Here is a 17,979-nt window from a genome sequence, read left to right on the forward strand (position 1 = left end):
TTCCTCTTGAAAAGAGGGAAGAAAAGGCAGACAGAAACAAGGGGGACAAAAGAGAAGCGTGTGAGATGAAAGGGAGCAAAAAGAAAGTTGCCCGGGATCCAGCAGCATTCATTTAGTGTCAGACATCTGCTTTTTTATTGCAACCTGATGGCATTACTCTCCCCTGGTGCCAGCAGGCAATCACCTCTTTATCACATGGCAATTATCTCAGTAGCGCTGCTCTGTGACTCGCTGACTCTCGGCACTGTCACATGTGACCCCTTATAGCCCAACCAGCCGGGAATGGAGGGAGAGGGGGGAGAGAGAGACAAAGAGAGGCAAAGATGAAGAGAGAGAGGGTGAGAAAGGTTGAGAAAGATGAGAGAGAGAGGGAGACGGTAGGTCAATGAGGTGAGCTAAAAGACTGAAGACAGAAGACTGAAGCTCAAGGGCCTCATTTGTCACTTCCCCATGCTAGCAGGCTGTATTTCCACTGAAAGATTTTAATAGGTTTTTTCATCTGATGCTCTTTGTTGTGTGCATACATGCGTGTGTGCAGAGCTAGTCCTCACAAGTATAATACAGCTAAACCAGGTCACACACCCCCCCCCCCCCCCCACACACACACACACACACACACACACGCACACACACACACACTCATATGTGTATGTGTGCAGGCACTTTACAGCACAGGCAAATGATGCAGTAATCTGTTACCATCATTTCTCATGTGTGCTGTGTTGCTCTGTTTGAATGTGAGTCCCTCCAACAGGGGGAGATGTTTCCTAATGTGAGTTTACAGTCATCATCCTCCCTCTCATCCACCCACACATTGTCACCATTAGCACCAAGTTAAACCATTTTCTCTCCTCTCATTTATCTATCTCACACTCAGTTTAATGCATCTTTTAGGGAGGTGGGGGGGGCACAGTGCTGGAGGTGCCTTTAAATCTAAAAACTTCCAACCCTCTTGTCCTCTGACACAGCTCGCAGCCCTCCACCTAAAGAGACCAAGGGAAGCTAAAATGGCTGTCTTCACAAAAGAGATGCGGCTTTGCAAGACGGAGGAAGACAAGTGACTTGAATCAAATCTAATCGTTTACAAATATGATGTTTGTGTCTTGGAGGGGAAATACAAAAGGTAATAAAAGCTGGTTTTATTGCTCGCATTCAGCGAACTATTATCACTCACAACTAACACTGGAATGAAACATGGGATCTCACTCTCTCCGCTTGTGTTTTATGAAATCACCTTTTTGCAAATAGGATGTCTCCTGTCAGGGCACACCAGTGTCTGTGTCTATCGTGAAAATGGCACATTTCTCATTTTTGGCATATGTTGTCAGTGTTGTGCCCCTCCAATTTGTGTTCAGAGCCCCCTCCTTCTCCTGGTTTGACTAAAATCCAATTTACTGGCTGTCAGCTCAACTCTATAATCCCATCCACTGCTGTAGTGGAGAGGTAGCTCTTTGAATTTACCATTTACTGTACTCCCTGGTTATAGCTATATATACCATCTCTCCCCACATCTGTATTCTATACTGTGCCACCTCTTCTCTTGGCCAGCGTATATGGAGAGTGGGCGAACATGTTGTGTGTCTTTGCAGATAAAGTCCTTTTTCTGTCACTGCAGGTTTTCGTCTTGGGGGAATATGTGTAGTTTATCTTGCCGTAAAGAAACATTCATCGTATCACTTCAGCGCATTCCCGGTGGCTGCAGACGAATCAAGGCTGCTCACCATGTGCATGCAGCCGGCACCAGTGACTGTAATGTAATCATAACCGCTGCACAAGCTGGACACCCACACTAAAGATAACTAATATTTCCCCTTATTCCACATTATTACCTACCTAGCAGTCCGAAGCAGCATTTGGATTCATTAAATAAGTCTTTAGCGAGATATGAAAACAAGAGCCTTGCTGATAATCCATTACTGCCTCTTGTGCACTCATTACTTTATCAAAAGTTGAGTTGAGTTTATCTCCAAGGTTGCCTTGCCTCTGAGTTTCTCATTCGACTTGCTTTATTTTGCTAAATTCATTATATGCAGGTACATGGCATCCACAGACTCTGTGATTCATAATACTAATACAAGGAGAATTTCACCTTCACTAACATCATTCATGCTGTATAATCTTTGTGTCGAGTAACCACATACGTGCAATTTCTCCTTTAGATTTAATGGTAATTGATTCTCTCTAATGCTGAAGTATCCCCTGTGCCCTTGTTACTTTCACTCGGAACTCAATTTTCCAAGCATCATCCTGCTCTTTGTTATATTATATGTGTGTATCAGAGAGAGGAGACGGGGGAGAGAAAGAAAGAGCATTTGCGGTGCAGTGCGTACGAGTGTGTACACTCTTGTGTGCGTCTGTATGAGTCGACACGGGTCTCTGCCACAGTAAATAAGAGTCATGGCCAACCTGAGCGGGGCACAATGGTCTCCCCGCAGACCGCCACTGCCTCCACCACCCCTTAAACATTTGCATTTCTCCACATTTCCTGGGAAAGGGCTGCATTTCATGAATGGTAATGAAGGTGGGAGTTTTACTGGAGAGAGCACAAGAGATGGCCTCGCAATTACTCTGGGATGGTCAATTTGCACATTTCACACTGGGTCCCAGGGCTGTGATGTGAAAATGAGGGAAATGGATAAGCCCCCAAGACCTGGCTAACGTCAACAATTAATCCTGGCATTTAGAAACAGCAAAAAAAATACACAACTTTGACATCCAAATAAGTACAGAAAAAATGGATTTGTGTTCCTCCTTCTCTGTAAATAAATACTCTGCAGATGTTTATGTGTATTCATGCAGCGTGTTGTGACAGGGGCCCAGGTTTTTATCGCAGTGCTGGATGGAAAGCTCCTCTTAAATTAATTTTAGCCTGCTTCAAGTAGGTTGTGCATGTGTGCGTGTGCTCTGTCTCAGCAGGGAAGAAGAAAGTTTGTGTGCAGATAAGTTGCCCATGGAATATTCTGAGTCAACTGTGGCCCCTGAAGCATCTCATGGGCCCAGAGGGAGGGACAGTGGGAGGGAGAAGGGAAGGGTAGAGAAGCAGTGTGATAGAGGGTAGAGGGGGCGCATGGTGAGAGGGGCTGCATAGGCTGTCTGAACTCATCAAAGAGCCGGGGGTCTGCTGTGTGTGTGTATGGTGCCATGCCCTGAGGGGGGAGGGGTACGGTGGGTGGGGGTAGGAGGGCAGAGGGAAGCTGATGAAGGGGTTGGAGGGTACAAGCTAACTAAATGTGTGTGTGTCTACGTGCTTTGGGTAGTGAAAGCCTGAATGTAATGGCATGACAGCACTGCTTAAGAGGAGGAGAGGAGGAAGAAGTGATGTTAATGGAAGTGATGATAGTTGAGCTAATTTTCATTTATGAAGATGTCTACCAAGTGGAGACACGGAAAAAACAAGAAGTCTCTCTGTGGACTGAAATTGCTGGAATATTAAGTATATTTCGGTGGCAGATGTGTTAGAATATCCAATGCTTATTTGGACCAAATTACAGTAAAGCTAATGCTAAGTTTTATTAAGACTTATTTTTAATTGTGTGTCCCATGTGTGATGTGAATTCTGACACATCTTTGGTTCCACTTCAGGTGAACTACCTGAAGGGGATTACAGGTCAAACACAAATGATGTGTACAGTGCTAATTAGCAAACACGGGGACAGCATCACTTGCTGCAGTCACAACAATATCAAGATACTTGTTAAAAGCCACGATGTGTCACCTTTTTATGTGATCTTTCAAGTGACTGTGATTGGGTGAGTTTGATTTAGTTGATTTGGTTGATTTATTTTTGTCCAGAAAGACAATCCTCATGAAGGTTGGTGCAGCATGCGTTGCTTTTATTCCATTCATCTTACTGTGAGGGGCTTGATTTTACCACTGGAGGGCTCCCAGGTTGGTACTTTTCAAATTCTGCACATAAGGGTCACATTTGATTGGTGGAATAAAAGACTTGAGATTCAGGCATTTAAATCCACATGAACAGATTTTTTGTCCACTTGGGGGCAGCAAAAACAAGCTCTTAACACAACACTGACATATTATTTATTACCTTTTAAGTTGATATGGCACTGAGCAAACATTAGCTTATATGTAGTCTCTCATAGCCAGATCTATCTCCACGGAGAAACGTCTGGCTGTGCTCATTATTATTCTGGTATAGGGTAAAAAATGCTCTGGCCTGTTTGCACTCCTTTAAATCAAATCACAGTCGTGTCAGGCAAAAAATATTGTTGGGGTAACTGTTTTTGGAGGAATATTTGCATGTATCGAGACAAGACATGGCATTAGAATTTAGGCTAAATCCACAAAAGAAAAGGTAAAAACTAATAACTTGTTTGAGTTTGTCATTTTAGCAACCAGGTCAGGGTTAGGGTAACTCGCCACTTTTAGCATGCAGGTTGCTAGCTTGGAGGTTGTTGTTGTTTCCTGTAGAAACGGTATCAGGCAGATATTATAAGGGGCGGAGAATGCCATCAGAAATAGTCAGCCAATGGCAGGCTTATACCCACAGTCTACATCTGGTGAGTCAGGCTAGCTTACATGGAGCAATATTAGGATTCATCTTCAAAAAATTCATTTTCTATTTGAGTTGTGCTACATGCGTCTTTTCCAACTCACCGCATGTGCGTAAGAGCTGTAGGTGCTGAAGGGAAGTGCGATGGCTGGGTTAAAGATGCCAAACTGCCCGACCATCTGCTGCATACGTCTGATGGTGCGCTCCTTGTCTGTGTCGGCAAACTTGACCACCAAGCTGGAGGAAGCACCCTGAGGGGGGTAAAGAGAACAGAAAATTAGAGGAGGCAAAGAGCGTGGACACTTAACCTTACTTTACTGCAAGTACCTTTAACCGCCAACACTCAGTCAACAGCAGGATCACAGTCTTACAACATCTCATCCCCAGAAAGGCTTCAAACCACTTCAGGAAGAATTTGCCTCTGTGAATGTTGATTGAAATGACTTTGAGACAGCCACTAACAAAAGGTTTATAAATAAATAAAAGAGCATGAAGAATGTTATTGGTTATTATTTCAGATTTTTTTTTTGTATGCCATGTTCATTAGCAAGAACAACCGCTGTTAACATCAATATCTAGTGAGTTCCTCTAATTGCATGTCAGGGTTTTTTTCTGGGGGGCTTCCTACATGCATTATCATTACACATTTGTATTTTTGCAGAGATTCCTGCCTCCTTATTTTGTGGCTGGCATACATAAACATGAACCTAACAGAGGTACGTGAAGAATAGAATATTCTACTTATTGAGTGAACAGCTCTGAAGGCAGATGTGCACTGCAGACAGAAACCATCCGTTCCTTCAATCATTGTTTAACATATGTACAAAGTCACTCGGGACAAAGCAGCTGCACTGTGCCTGACATAAATACTTTATTCCCCCCCCCCCAGCTTGCCCCTGATGGTACAGTGCATATACGTAACCTTGGTGCTCCTTCCTACAGTTAAGGTTAAAAGATCTTTGATGTACAATCATTTGAAATAAGAGCTACAATTGGCAGTGGTTCCTATTGACCTTGGTGAAAGTGTTCTTCAAAGAAAATGTTGCTTTTTACGGCAATTTCTCTCATCCTGTCCTGTTTTTGCCTCCCCCTTCCTTTCCGTGGCTCCGGCTATCCATCCCCTTATCAACACTATTACCTCTTCCTGCAGCCCAATAATGAAACAGCAGGTGTGTCTGCCACACACCCTTCATTAAGAATCTTCAAATGATTTAGCGCTACAGTTGACCTTTTGTGTGCTCCGCCTCTCCTCCCCTCTGCGCCCCCAAACTGGCCCATCGATCCACATAAAAGGCCGAAATATTACTCTGATCTGACAGTGTAGAAAGGTTGTGTGTCAGTCACGATAAGGGGCCCCCTGAAATTGATGCAAGATTGTCAATAACAGTGGTGACTGGCGAGGTGTCTGGATTGAAGGGTTGGGGGTTGGGCCGTTGAAAGGGCTAAAAGGGTATTTTCTTGGTTTGGGTGGATCAGGAGTTGTGTTGGACTAGCAGTCAGAAATTGCAACTGTACTTTTAGTTATGTTATTGTTTTTATTACATAACACATTAAAGCTTCTATTTTCCTTTGTTCGCATTTCCCCTTGCCTGAGGTCCCAGGAGTTCTGCTAATAAAGACATCCACAGATAGCAAGAGATGTTTAAAGACAGGCACTGGATCCTTCGACTGTAGCATATAGATTTTATCCTCTACCTTTCCCTTCCCTTTCCATTCTCCCCACTTTTCTCGATAACCCCCCCCGAGCCCTCTCCTCCTGGCTTGTTCGCTGGTTGAATCGCAGGTTTGAAGGATTGTAGGTGAGTGGCCAGTTGGGTAGTTGGCTGTCTGACTAAAGGGCTGACTGTCTAGTTAGTTGTGTGATTGAATGACTGGCAGGCTAGTCGGCTAGATGGTTGCTAACTGGCTGACAGACTAATTGTCAGACTGTCAAGCTGGCTGACGACTGTACTCTGGCCAGCTGACTGACTAATTGTTGTGTTTCCTACTGTATGCGCCATCCGGCCACATTGGAGCAACACTTTTGCTCGAGCGCTGTGTGTGTTTCTACTACAAACAGGACAGAAACAAGGGATAGAGCAGCATAATCTTTCTGTTTCGTAATCTCTTAAATAACACCTCATACATTAAGAACCACTTCAGGATTAACTTCAGGGCTGGTTTTACCATCCGTCCACCACTGGACAGCTTCCAGCCGGTCAGTTCACACCTGGCAATAACATGCGTCTTGAGCCACCTCTTGTGATCGGATCTCACTTCCCCGCTCGATATGCAAATACACCTACATCACTAGAACAAACAGTTGCAATGATTTTACACTAGACAAAAATATCTTCATGTATAACGTTTGCCGAATTAACAAGTAGGCCCAAATAGTTGAGAGTGTGTTGTAGACAACGTTTCTCCGAAGGCAACAAATCTCAAAATGTAGCATTTTTTTAAGGGAGTCTGGTCACTTTCTTCGCAGACAACAAAGATATCGGCTAGATTAATTACCGTTTACTGTATTCGTAAAATTTGACATGATTAACATCAATACGCTGTGTTCATTAATACATTTGATGTAAATGGGGAAATCAGTTGAAACAGTGCGTCCAAACTGCTGCTGGGATGTTTTGACGCACTTCAGAAACGGAAGCAGGCAGGTTTTTACAGCAATGGCGTGACAAACTGACACTTTGTACAAGGAAAGAAACATCTTCATGTTTTACATTTATTGCCAAATTTACAAGGAGGCATCAATGATGTAGAATTTGCCTCAGCTGTTTCACAAAGTTTTTCATGTTCCTCCTCATGGTACAACTCTTAAAATCACACGATTTGTTAAGGGAGTCTGGGATATCGCTGTTATTACATCAATGGTTAGCTGAAACAGAGTGCGTTCACAAATGTCTGATGCTAATATTGGCAGGTTAAGAGAGCCCAAATATGTCATCTACATTATAGTAAACCCAATGGAAATCAGACAGCGTTTAATGCATTATGATTGTCGTTGTGGCTTCTTGGAGGGCGCCAGTTGTGTAGGCGGCCCTTCAATTTGGCCCAGGACTCGTGTGTGTAACACATGCGTCCCTGACCACCTCTGAATGTGAACTGTTTTCTCTGTTGCAGGTTTAAGGTTCATCTGTCGTGCATCAGTCCAGCTTTTTTACTATCTGCATCATTAACTTTATTATGAGATTTAACTTTGGGAGAGTCCAGGACAGGGCAGTGCAGCACCAGCATACAGAGGAGTTGTGTTAGTACATATTGAATATTTCAACTCCCTCTCACAGTTAAAAAAAAAAAAAAAGCTATTAAAACCCTACCCTCTTTGATAATGAGGAGTACGTGTTCCTGCTCTGCTTCTATAATTTTTGGGGAAGGCTGAGTTTTATAATCTGAGGATGTTAAGTTGGAACACTGCAGTAGAGCTCTTTTCCAACTAGTACTAGACTGGAGTGTCCTGTCTGGTTGTATAAGAGGCCTTGTGCCATTCTCTTTTATACCTTTGCATGTATTTCCCCACTCTCTGCAAACCTTTTTTCAAGGAGGTTTATACGCTGACTTCGCCCTCCCCCCACTGCTTCTCCTCAGGACACCTGGATCATATGGCTTGTCGGCTAAGCATCCCTTGCCACATTTGTTTATCTCCCAGGTTTGCCCAGTTAGGCCTTTCAGGATATCAGTGAGCAGAATCTCCATCGCCATAAAGAGAGGAGGATGAAGTGTGAAGTAAAAGTCTCATTAAATTTTTAAGCTGCCAAGTGTGAGCAGTATCCCCCCACCAGGCGGCTCCCAGCTGCCTAGAGAGCCACTGACGGAAGGGGAGTTAAACAGGGGGGATAAGAAAAAGGCACCACAGAGATTCAGGACCAAAAGGAAAGTCTGCCTCTTTATAGTTCGCTCTCATTGCCAAAGAGGCTTGGTGCCTGTCCAAACTGCACACCCAGCTACATATTCCACACTTCTTTAACTTTGAACATATGCTGGCTTGCATTAGACTGATCTTCTGTAGTGTCCAAGTAGTTCTAAGTGTCACCTGGTGAACACCTTAATGGTATCTGACTCTGCATGGGTAAGTCACGCTATGATTCAGTCCATTCAACTGCTGGCACAAAAACAAAAAATTAAGAGATACATCTTAATACCATCCTTACATTTTTTCATCACTGCATGCAAAATAAAAACTGCCTCTTGTGATCAGAATATATCATATTCCGTTGATTATCCTCACGACAGGTTAAAAAACAATTGTACATATTTAAGGAGTCGCAATGTGTTCGACCGGAGGGCTTCCCCCTCTCTGGACAACAGTTTTGTGGCTATGGTACTTTTCATATACCTACAGAATATAAAACATACCTATATATAAAACAAATTTCCCTCAGTAACATTGCGAGTTTAAAAATTATGAGTTATCTGTTGTGCCCCCACTCAGTGCTATGTCCAGCACTTAATTTATAAATCAGGAGTACCCAGAAAACAGAGAGGCTGACATCCCGCTGGTCAGGGGGAAATATAAAATCAGGGAACACACAAAAAAAATCCACATTGGACAACCCCTGGGGGCTAGCAGTTGAAACTAAACAAAAAGTAAAACTGTCATCACAAATAAAGCATTATTTATTTCAGAGCATTCATAATAATCACTCAAAATCAGCAGGGAGACGTGCATACAAACAGCTGTTTACGGTTTGCAGCTCACTTTCCCTCTCTCCCTCTCTCTCTTGTTAGCTGTCCCTGCTTTCCCTTCACTGCCGCTTCCCCCTCGGTCCGTGGTGGATTGTTCCATTAACAACCACGAAGAGCAAGAGACTAAGAAACCGAACTAAGTGATGTGTTCTGTCTGTATTTCTGCCTGTCGATCAACCTCCTCGGCTCCTTTTTAGTACTATGAACACACACACACACACGCACACACACGCACACACACGCACACACACACACACACACACACACACACACACACACACACACACACACTCCTAATTTAGCCATACTCATTAAACCATTTCACAGCACAAACAGAAACATATTCCAAAATATTTAGACATTGTGTGACCTGACCACACTCTTTTTTTCTGGTTTTTAAATGCTACAGTATACAGCTTACAATTTATGTCCTTTGTGCGCTACTATTGAGCTAATAAGGCATTGCCAGCCATGAAATCATACAAATATACATCCTCTTTGAGCTTGGTTGGTAAAATAATGGATGACTGTAATATATGTTGTTATTAGAATGTAAATAGCCTGTGTAGAAAACAGTGGTGGGGGAAATGACAGGTCTTAAACAATAAACATTAACTTAAAAATATAAAGGCAGAGCATTGTTTAATGAGTGGCAACACAAAGATCTGTCATCCTTGTAAGATGCTGACATTAAAACTCTGCATCTCATTAAATACACAATGAGATCATTACTGTTTTTTTATTTATACGAGCACGTAGTATCTGCTGCTTTTTGCCTATCGTTGGATTATTATTTGAGGCAGTGACATATTGATCTGTGCATTAAAACAATCTGCCTTGTTGAGACTCATCTCACTTGCATGTGAGTTCTTGGTCTGTAGTAATAGAGAAGACCCAGCAACTGTGGAATCACATTTGGATGCTTTTTTCTTTTAACCCTCTTTGCTCTTTGCTCTCAATCACCCAGCTCTCTCTTCTATGAAAACTTCACCTCATTTGCTTTCCTTTGTTCTGCTCTTATCCTTCCATCATCCTGCTCCTGTGTTTCCATCTCAGGCCCTGTGTCAGCTGAAACAGCCCTCAAACCCAGGCTGAGCCGATGCGGATACGGAGTGAAAAAATCAGCACGGCTCTACGGACCTGACCCACACCTGCCTCTCGTCTCGCTGTAACTCTGTCCCGGGACTTACTTCCTACACGGCCCTGCTGAATCCCAGCAATTTGCTCTACAGCTCTAGCGTTTAAATGTTTAATTGAGCCACTCATATCCTGAACTGTGGCAGTGTGTGTGTGTGTGTATGTGTGTAATAGCTGAAAGAGGCTGAGGGATGGTAGTTTGGGAGGCAGAGGTCTGGATGCTTGAAATATGGCGGGTTAGGGCGTGATGGAGATCGAGCCAAGGTCTAAAAATGCGACCTGCCGATGCGCTCATATAATACACTTACACTATCTTGCTATCATCGTTCATGCAGTGACATTATGTCGTAGTTAGCTATTGGCAGATCATTTTTCATTTGGTGTCTCTCACAAATGTCCACAGATGAATACATGGAGGAATATATGCTCCGACGAACGTATGCATTCATAAATGTGTTTTTTTTATGCACTGACCGTCATTTATGTACATGTATATAGAGGACCAAAGCTGCAAAAATCAAAGCAGACAAGACAGAAAACAAGACTCAATGAAAATATTAAAATGCTAACCCTAACCCCTAACCCTACCCCTAACCAAGGCCTAACGCTCCCCTTTAATTTGATCAGCCCTTGTCCAAAAACGTTGTTCGTTGTTACCCTGCTGAATTCCCATTATCTCAGCTGCACATTGGTGGTAATTGCAGGTTTCTATCCATATTTGTTACCATATAGCAGCTGAGAAAAGACTACCCTCTTCCATGCATTATTCCCAGAGAAATTAACTAAAATGTTAAAGACGGCAAGAAAAAAATCCTGGATCCATCCCTTTATCCAGATCTGGACATAAAGTTAATGGGGTCTATTCTGGACCAAGACCTGTGGAAATCCGTTCTGTGGTTTTTGTGTAATCCTGCTGACTGACCAACCAACCAATAAAAAATGTAGGCATTTATTAACTTATAAAATGTTTTAATTCCTTCTGTATTTTTTTTAACCTTTGCATTCAATTATCATCATTTTTAAATGTTGTTCTATTTTCCCTCTGCATTTGGAGAACAAATGGATGGAAAGTTGACCCCATGTCACATTTTAAATGGCACCCTCATTTGCATGACAAAGCAGAAATGCATAGAGAAATGTAAAAAGCAAACACAGACGTAAGTCGTAAGTTTGTGGAAATAAAATGGGAAAAATGCAAAGGGAAAGTAATGCAAAAACAAACAGACATACAAATAAATAAATAAATGGGAAAGTACATGGATATGGGGATTAGTAACTAAATAGGGATTAAATTCAAAGTTAAATAAATACAAAAGTAAGATAAAATTATGTTTATTGACATCACATTTCATAAATTAATTATCACCTACATTTGTTCTTAATATTATTTTGGGGCATTTGATGGCATATTCATTTACTTATTGAGTCACTTCATTTTTTAGTTTATTTCATTATTTCTTTTTTGTCAGTTCTTGCCATCCATACATGCAGAGATACTCTCCACATTCGTGCAACACACTCCATGCTGATTTTCTCTTTCCCTCCCAATTCACATATACAACACATACAAAACGCCCACTCCCCCTCTACATGAATAACATAAATGTATTCAGCTCAAGTCCTCCGAGCTGGAAAATAACATCAGTCAGGAAGCCTTTGACCCTAGCCCATGGCAGTAAGAGCATGTGACAGTGAAACACAGAGAGGAGCCGTATAGAAAAAGCATGTGTGCGTGTGCATGTGTGTGCTCATGTTAATGTGCTCGCCACAAAGTGCTTCTGTTTGTAGATGTTTATGTATGCATACACATGCATTCATGTGTGCGTGTGTGTGCACACTGATAAACTCTAAAGCCAGTCTTCATGCTTTGGGGGGTTGGCAGTAGATCTATCAAACTGCTGTAGTTAGTTGCGGTGTTAATATTCGGTGCACTTCAACACCTCAGCTAGCGATGCTATTGGCTGCGCTTTTATTCATGGTCATCTCGCTGAGTCTGCTCAACAGCCAGGGCCTTGGTGTGGTAGCAAATCTGCTCACACATATCTACATATGCTGGCTCAGTTTGTCTTAGTTCATTAGAACGATTAATCATTTATATTAGCCCTAGAGAAGTAGGATTATGAGGCGATTTCTTATAACAGTTGCCAAGCAATGGATGCCCTTAACAAGTTCAGTATGTACCCTTTACTGTGGTGGTCAGTGGTCTTTCTTCTTCCGTTCTACTTCTTTATTTATGTGTTGTAAATGAATGATTATTTATTGATTCATCCCATCAATGTACATGATTTCGCTTTGCAGCTGTGACTCAACTGCAATCAACATTAACTGAAATGGACACAGGATGTATGGTCCAAGGTTTATTCCAGGATCTTGGCTACATTGATGGACACTTTGCTCTGAATAGCACCGTCCTGCTGAGGCGTAATTGTCCACCGGTGGTCCGCTAATCTCAGCGAGGCAGGCACACTGTGCCCTCTCCTTCAGCAGCCACAGGATATGAGATGCTGATCAGATTTCTATAATCAATTTACCAGAGCAGGAGGTATAAATCCTGTCCATTCACTCATTCTCCCTTTGCCTCTCTCTCTCCCCATCTTTCACTCCCTCTCCAACTCTTCCTCCCCTTCCTTCTGCCCCCTGCTTATAGTTAGATGAATAATTCAGCAGCCAATGTGGTGAAAGGTGGAGTAAACAAGTCTATTGCCTAATATCCCGAGAGGCTGCCAAAGAGAGACGAGTGAGGGCAGAGAACTAGCAGAGATAGGGGGGATGGAGCAACAGAGACGGAGGGTATCTATGGAGAATGGACATCCAGAGTCTTTCCTCATGACCTGCAGTCATTTGCACTTAGATTGACTCTGAGGTTGCGCCAAAACGGCACAGCTGGCTTCCATGCTTCTCTCTGCTCTCCTCTCTTGAGCCACACATTGGCAACCATTAATAATGAAATCATACAGTGAAACGCGACATCTGTGAGATAGGGTGGCAGAGAGTTCAGGGTCCCTGCTTCTCAGAGGCAAGAGTTCCCGAAACAAAAATGAGGATAAAAGCAGAGTACACTTCATGCCACTGTATAATATGGGACGTGACTCTCGGTCTGTTCGCCGGATGTCACAGAGAATAACTCTATTCAGGTTTGGAGTGCGGAGTAAGTAGCTTTTATTTTGACACCATCAGGTATACAGGGACCATGCCTAAACATGAGGCACATACAAATGAGCGGTACAGCTTCTACGCTCATAGTAAATCCAATACAGAGAGAATTCAGAGGACACGGTGTGCTTATATAACGAGCAAATGTAATCTCACACTGGAGTTATATTCACTGATTATGCAAGCAGAACTACTGATTGATGACTCACCCAAAATTCAATTATCATTCTAAACAGTTTTATCTGGAAATTAGATTTGGATGTTTTTTTTAAAAAAAAAGAAAAAAAAGCACCACGTTAATTACACAGACAGAAGGTTTCTGGTCGGATCTGCTTTTAAAGCTGGAATATTTATGAGGATAATTGCACTTTTTCTGTACGTTGATTAAAACCTTGAAGTTGGCGGTCAAAACCTGGAGTTAAAAGCTCTGAATCCAGAGTGATGGACCGCACATAGTTATTGTGATTATATGTGATGGATGTTGCCTGGTGTGTGTATGTTTCTGTGTTTTTATATGTGAGGGAGAGAGCTGTACTCACTGGCATGGTCTGGCTGCCGTGGAGGGCACTGATTGCAGACTGAGCCTCAGTATGTGTGGAGAACTTGACGAAGGCGCAACCTGAAAGAGAGAACAGATGCACACCACACACATGCAGGTACACACACAGACACAGACACACAAACACATGGTGTATATATGCAGTAAATGTAATCAATCAAGTCAGCTTAAAAGCCTACGGTATATTAATAAAGGATGTTGAATTATATTTGACACCGCAGAAATCACTGTGCAGTGAGAGGCTCTCATTGCACAGCAGGCTGCCCCACTCCGGGCATTAGGCAGGCAGACAAGCAGGCAGAAGCTGCAGGCTAAAGATTGCACTGATGAAGCAGAAAAGCATGCTATTTAGCACCACATGCCTGTCTGTGCATATTAAATAGTAGCTAAACTGGCTAAACTAGTAATGTTTTCAAATAGAAAACCGCTTCATTTGAGAATTCAGTGCAGTTTATCGTTCCCACAACAGGATGTTATGATCAATATTTGTGAATAAGAAGATGCATGTCCAAAGGCCAGAAAACCACAGAACCAACACTCTTAGCTCTAATGTCCTTGAGGAATATTGTGAGGAGTAGATACAGTGAACAAGTGGAGGATCGCTTTTGAGCTGTTGCACATTAATTATAAAATGACTACACCGATGTACGGCCCCCATTTCTGGAAAATCTTGAAAAATATTCCAGAAATTGATTCAACGTTGTACCCTTTGTCTCCTTCAGAAAGAATTCAACCCTCAGCACTGTGGCACTTACTGCCTGAATTTATATTAAAACATGAATTATACTTTATCCATTTACTTTTTTTGGATGCGCTGGGTTGAAGGCTGAGACAAACTAGTACAAATGATCAGTCGTAAAAATGAACATGCAGTCTCAATGATACATGTGTGCAGACTACACAGTGCCCAACACACTGCTTTTGCTTGTCTCTTGAGTGAATCTATCAAACTTAAAGATGGCAGAGGAAAACCCAAATGAACAAAAACACCACATAAACTCTTCACAAGGAAACATGCGAGGACTGAACGTGGCTCTGTTGCAGTGAGGCGGCAGTACTAACTACTGAGCCACCGTGCCCTCTCATAATTATACCCTATTTCACCTAATTTCATTTCATTTTAAGTTTCTTTTCTATTCTTATTTAATCTTTCATACTTTATTCTTCTTATCATCTATCCTGCTTGACCCAGCCGCCCTGCCATTCTTCCACTCTTAATGGGCTTACCCCTGTGGACACCAGCCAATCAAGATGCCCATTCAGCTGTCAAACCACTACCCCCTATTGAGATATGGATAGAAAAGAGCTAGAGCTCGGCATGACCTGTACAAGGACTTTGCTACAGTCATACAAACTATATGGTGCTATAATAATGCAGTTAACTTTAACTCTGCGAGCCATGCATTGCCTACCTCTTTTAAAATAAAAGATTGAATTGGAATGGTTATAATAAAAATTGAAACTGTGCAACTCACAAGCTAGGGAGTGTCAATTTATATTATAATAAACGTTTCAACTGAACGATTTGACTTAGGCCCCGTTTACATGATAACAGTTTTACTAAAAGTGGGAAAGGTTTGCGTTTTGAAAAATGTCATCCATACGACAACGTTGTGGAATCGATCGTCGTGCACATGAGTCTGCAAAAACAATTGAAAATACTGTAGAATGCATGCAAGTCCAGCAGGTGGAGGGATGGGTCATGGTTTTCAAATAGACAAATAGTCGTTAAATTAGAAATATTCGATAGATCATGCCACTATGGTTTTGTCTGAAAAAATTTCATTTGGGATTTGGGTATTGCCCGGTTACATGAAGACAGTGGGGGCGGCGTTTTCAAAAGACTGAACGCCGCTCAGTTTCAAAAGTTTGCGTTTTCAGACCCACAAAAAGCGGTTGTCGTGTGGAACGAACGGCCAAGACGCAACAAAAAAAGCATTGTAGTGTGAACAGCCCCTTATCTCTGCATTAGCATCAAATATATCATGCAGAACATTCAGAAAAATACAATATATGTTTCTTGATTATAATTATTGGTGCCTTTATGTGCAAGCATTGTTTAATGTTGCGGTTGGTGGAGGTGGGGCTCATTTTAAGGGTAGCTTGATCTACAGTGTGACGCAACATCAGGATTTATGTCTAAATGATTCTGCAAATTAATTGGTAACTACCGCAGTCATATGAGTGTAGTGGAGCAAAAAGTGCATAATTTGCCTCTCAAATGTAGAAGTATTCAGTAGTATAAAACGAAAATACTCAAGTAAAGTACAAGTACGTCAAAATTGTACTTGAGGGGATGTACTCTCCACCACTGGCAACTTCCCTTGGCTGTCCCCTTCCTCACAGAGGGGACACTTGAATTGTTTTGACATCCATCTTTCCCTCCTCCTCCAAACCACTGCAGAGTAAGAGCGCTCGGGCTTCAAACCCCCTTAGATATAATTCCACAACAATTTCCATAAGCGCTGGCTGGGGAATAGGCTTTAGAGACATGAAAAACCACTAGTCCCTTTGCTCTTTGCCGCATGTCAGAGGGAACGGATGTCTTCAAAAATTTTCGGCTTTCTGAAAAAAGGCCTGCGAGATATCAACACTACAGTAGTTACAGTAACGGCATGCAGTGCATCCATAGGAAAGAGTCCCTCAGATTAACGCTTAGTGGCAGAATAGAAATCGCGGCTTTGTGATGGAAAGGAGTTTCCAAAGTGAGACATATGCTGAGGAAGTGTTTGTGATGGCACAGTCAGCATTTTAAAATGGCTCGCCTTTTTGTTCAGGCTTTAAATTAAGCTCCTTGTACTAAGTGTTAGTTAATAGGTCTCTTATAAGTGCTTGCAAGATGCTTATTAACATCCTTTTACGTGCTTATTAACATTATTATCCCCTCTTTCTAGTCCTTCCTGTCTATCTTAAGCTGTACTATCGAATAAAGGCAACCCCCCGAAATCTGTGAGAAAAGTGCACAATAAAGGACTTAATAACCAGCATTCTCACTGTTAATAGGCTGTTAATAACAGTGCCTATTAACAGTTACTAATGTTTAGTAAATGCATGATAAAATATGTATGAATCTTAATAAAGAAACGACAAAAAACAGCTTATGGTGAACAGTGACATAATAGTTATGTAAGTGAAACTCATTAAATGTGTTTGTGATGCTATTATCAACTATAAGAATCTTTCAAGACTTTTATAAACATTTATATACGAGGGCCTTATGTAAGGGATAATGCCCGATGAAGTGTCCATTATCAGGAATAAATGGGTGACGCGGAGACCAGAACTGTCCGTCGTGCAACTAATTTATGTTTTCATGCTTTTTGCAATCAATATATAACGTTTTTCACAAGCTATGACTCTGATTCCTTAGCACAGCTGAGGGCTTGACTAATAGCTGGAACTGTAATTACAATCCCATAAGATTCTTATGCGAAGGTTGCTCACTGCTCTAGTAAATAGGACGTACCTTAGATACGACTTGACAACGGGAGATAAACTCGTCCGATCAGCTGTTGACGCTACTGTTAATAAGATTTTCAGACTTCTTTTCATTTCATTTATTCCTAACATCGAGGTGTCTGCAGCCAGCTGATGCCAATGCTACTCATTTTAGATACAGGCTATAGCACATTAATCTAGAATGATGAACGGTTTCACTGGAACTCCTTCAGTAGTACTTAGTAGTTCCAGAGGTGTCCGTTTATCATGAGTTAATTAAAACCCTGCAGCCAATCAGAAACGAGTATTCAACCAGCCCATGGTTTAACCCCTTTTCACTGTCGCTTATTGCAAGGACCATAATAGAAAAGCTTTACCGCATGTTTTTTTTTTTAAATCATTGATATATTTTATGGGATAACAATGAGACATGGGCTGTCTTGTTTTGCTGGTGGTTACCATGCAAGTGGAGAGTCCTGGTTTTGCATCTGGCCTTTGGATTTTATCC

The 17,979-nt window shown here is 42.0% G+C and overlaps 1 protein-coding gene across 29 annotated transcripts in view; it reads right to left on the minus strand.

Annotated features, from left to right (window-relative positions):
- Window positions 1–17,979, minus strand: part of celf5a (cugbp, Elav-like family member 5a) — a 189,089-nt gene that overhangs the window by 16,712 nt on the left and 154,398 nt on the right. For 16 of the 29 annotated variants that reach the window (XM_073476221.1, XM_073476207.1, XM_073476204.1 and 13 more), the window contains 2 exons: window positions 14,014–14,093; window positions 4,615–4,761 (listed from right to left, as the gene is read on the minus strand). In XM_073476221.1, the coding sequence (XP_073332322.1) occupies window positions 4,615–4,761; window positions 14,014–14,093 (227 nt within the window). Of the gene's footprint in view, window positions 1–4,614; window positions 4,769–7,939; window positions 7,960–14,013; window positions 14,094–17,979 lie in introns of all 29 variants that reach the window. The other 13 variants (XM_073476222.1, XM_073476209.1, XM_073476216.1 and 10 more) reach the window with 2 other exon arrangements.

Source organism: Pagrus major, chromosome 11 (genome assembly GCF_040436345.1).
Source record: "Pagrus major chromosome 11, Pma_NU_1.0".
Taxonomy (NCBI): Eukaryota; Metazoa; Chordata; class Actinopteri; order Spariformes; family Sparidae; genus Pagrus; species Pagrus major.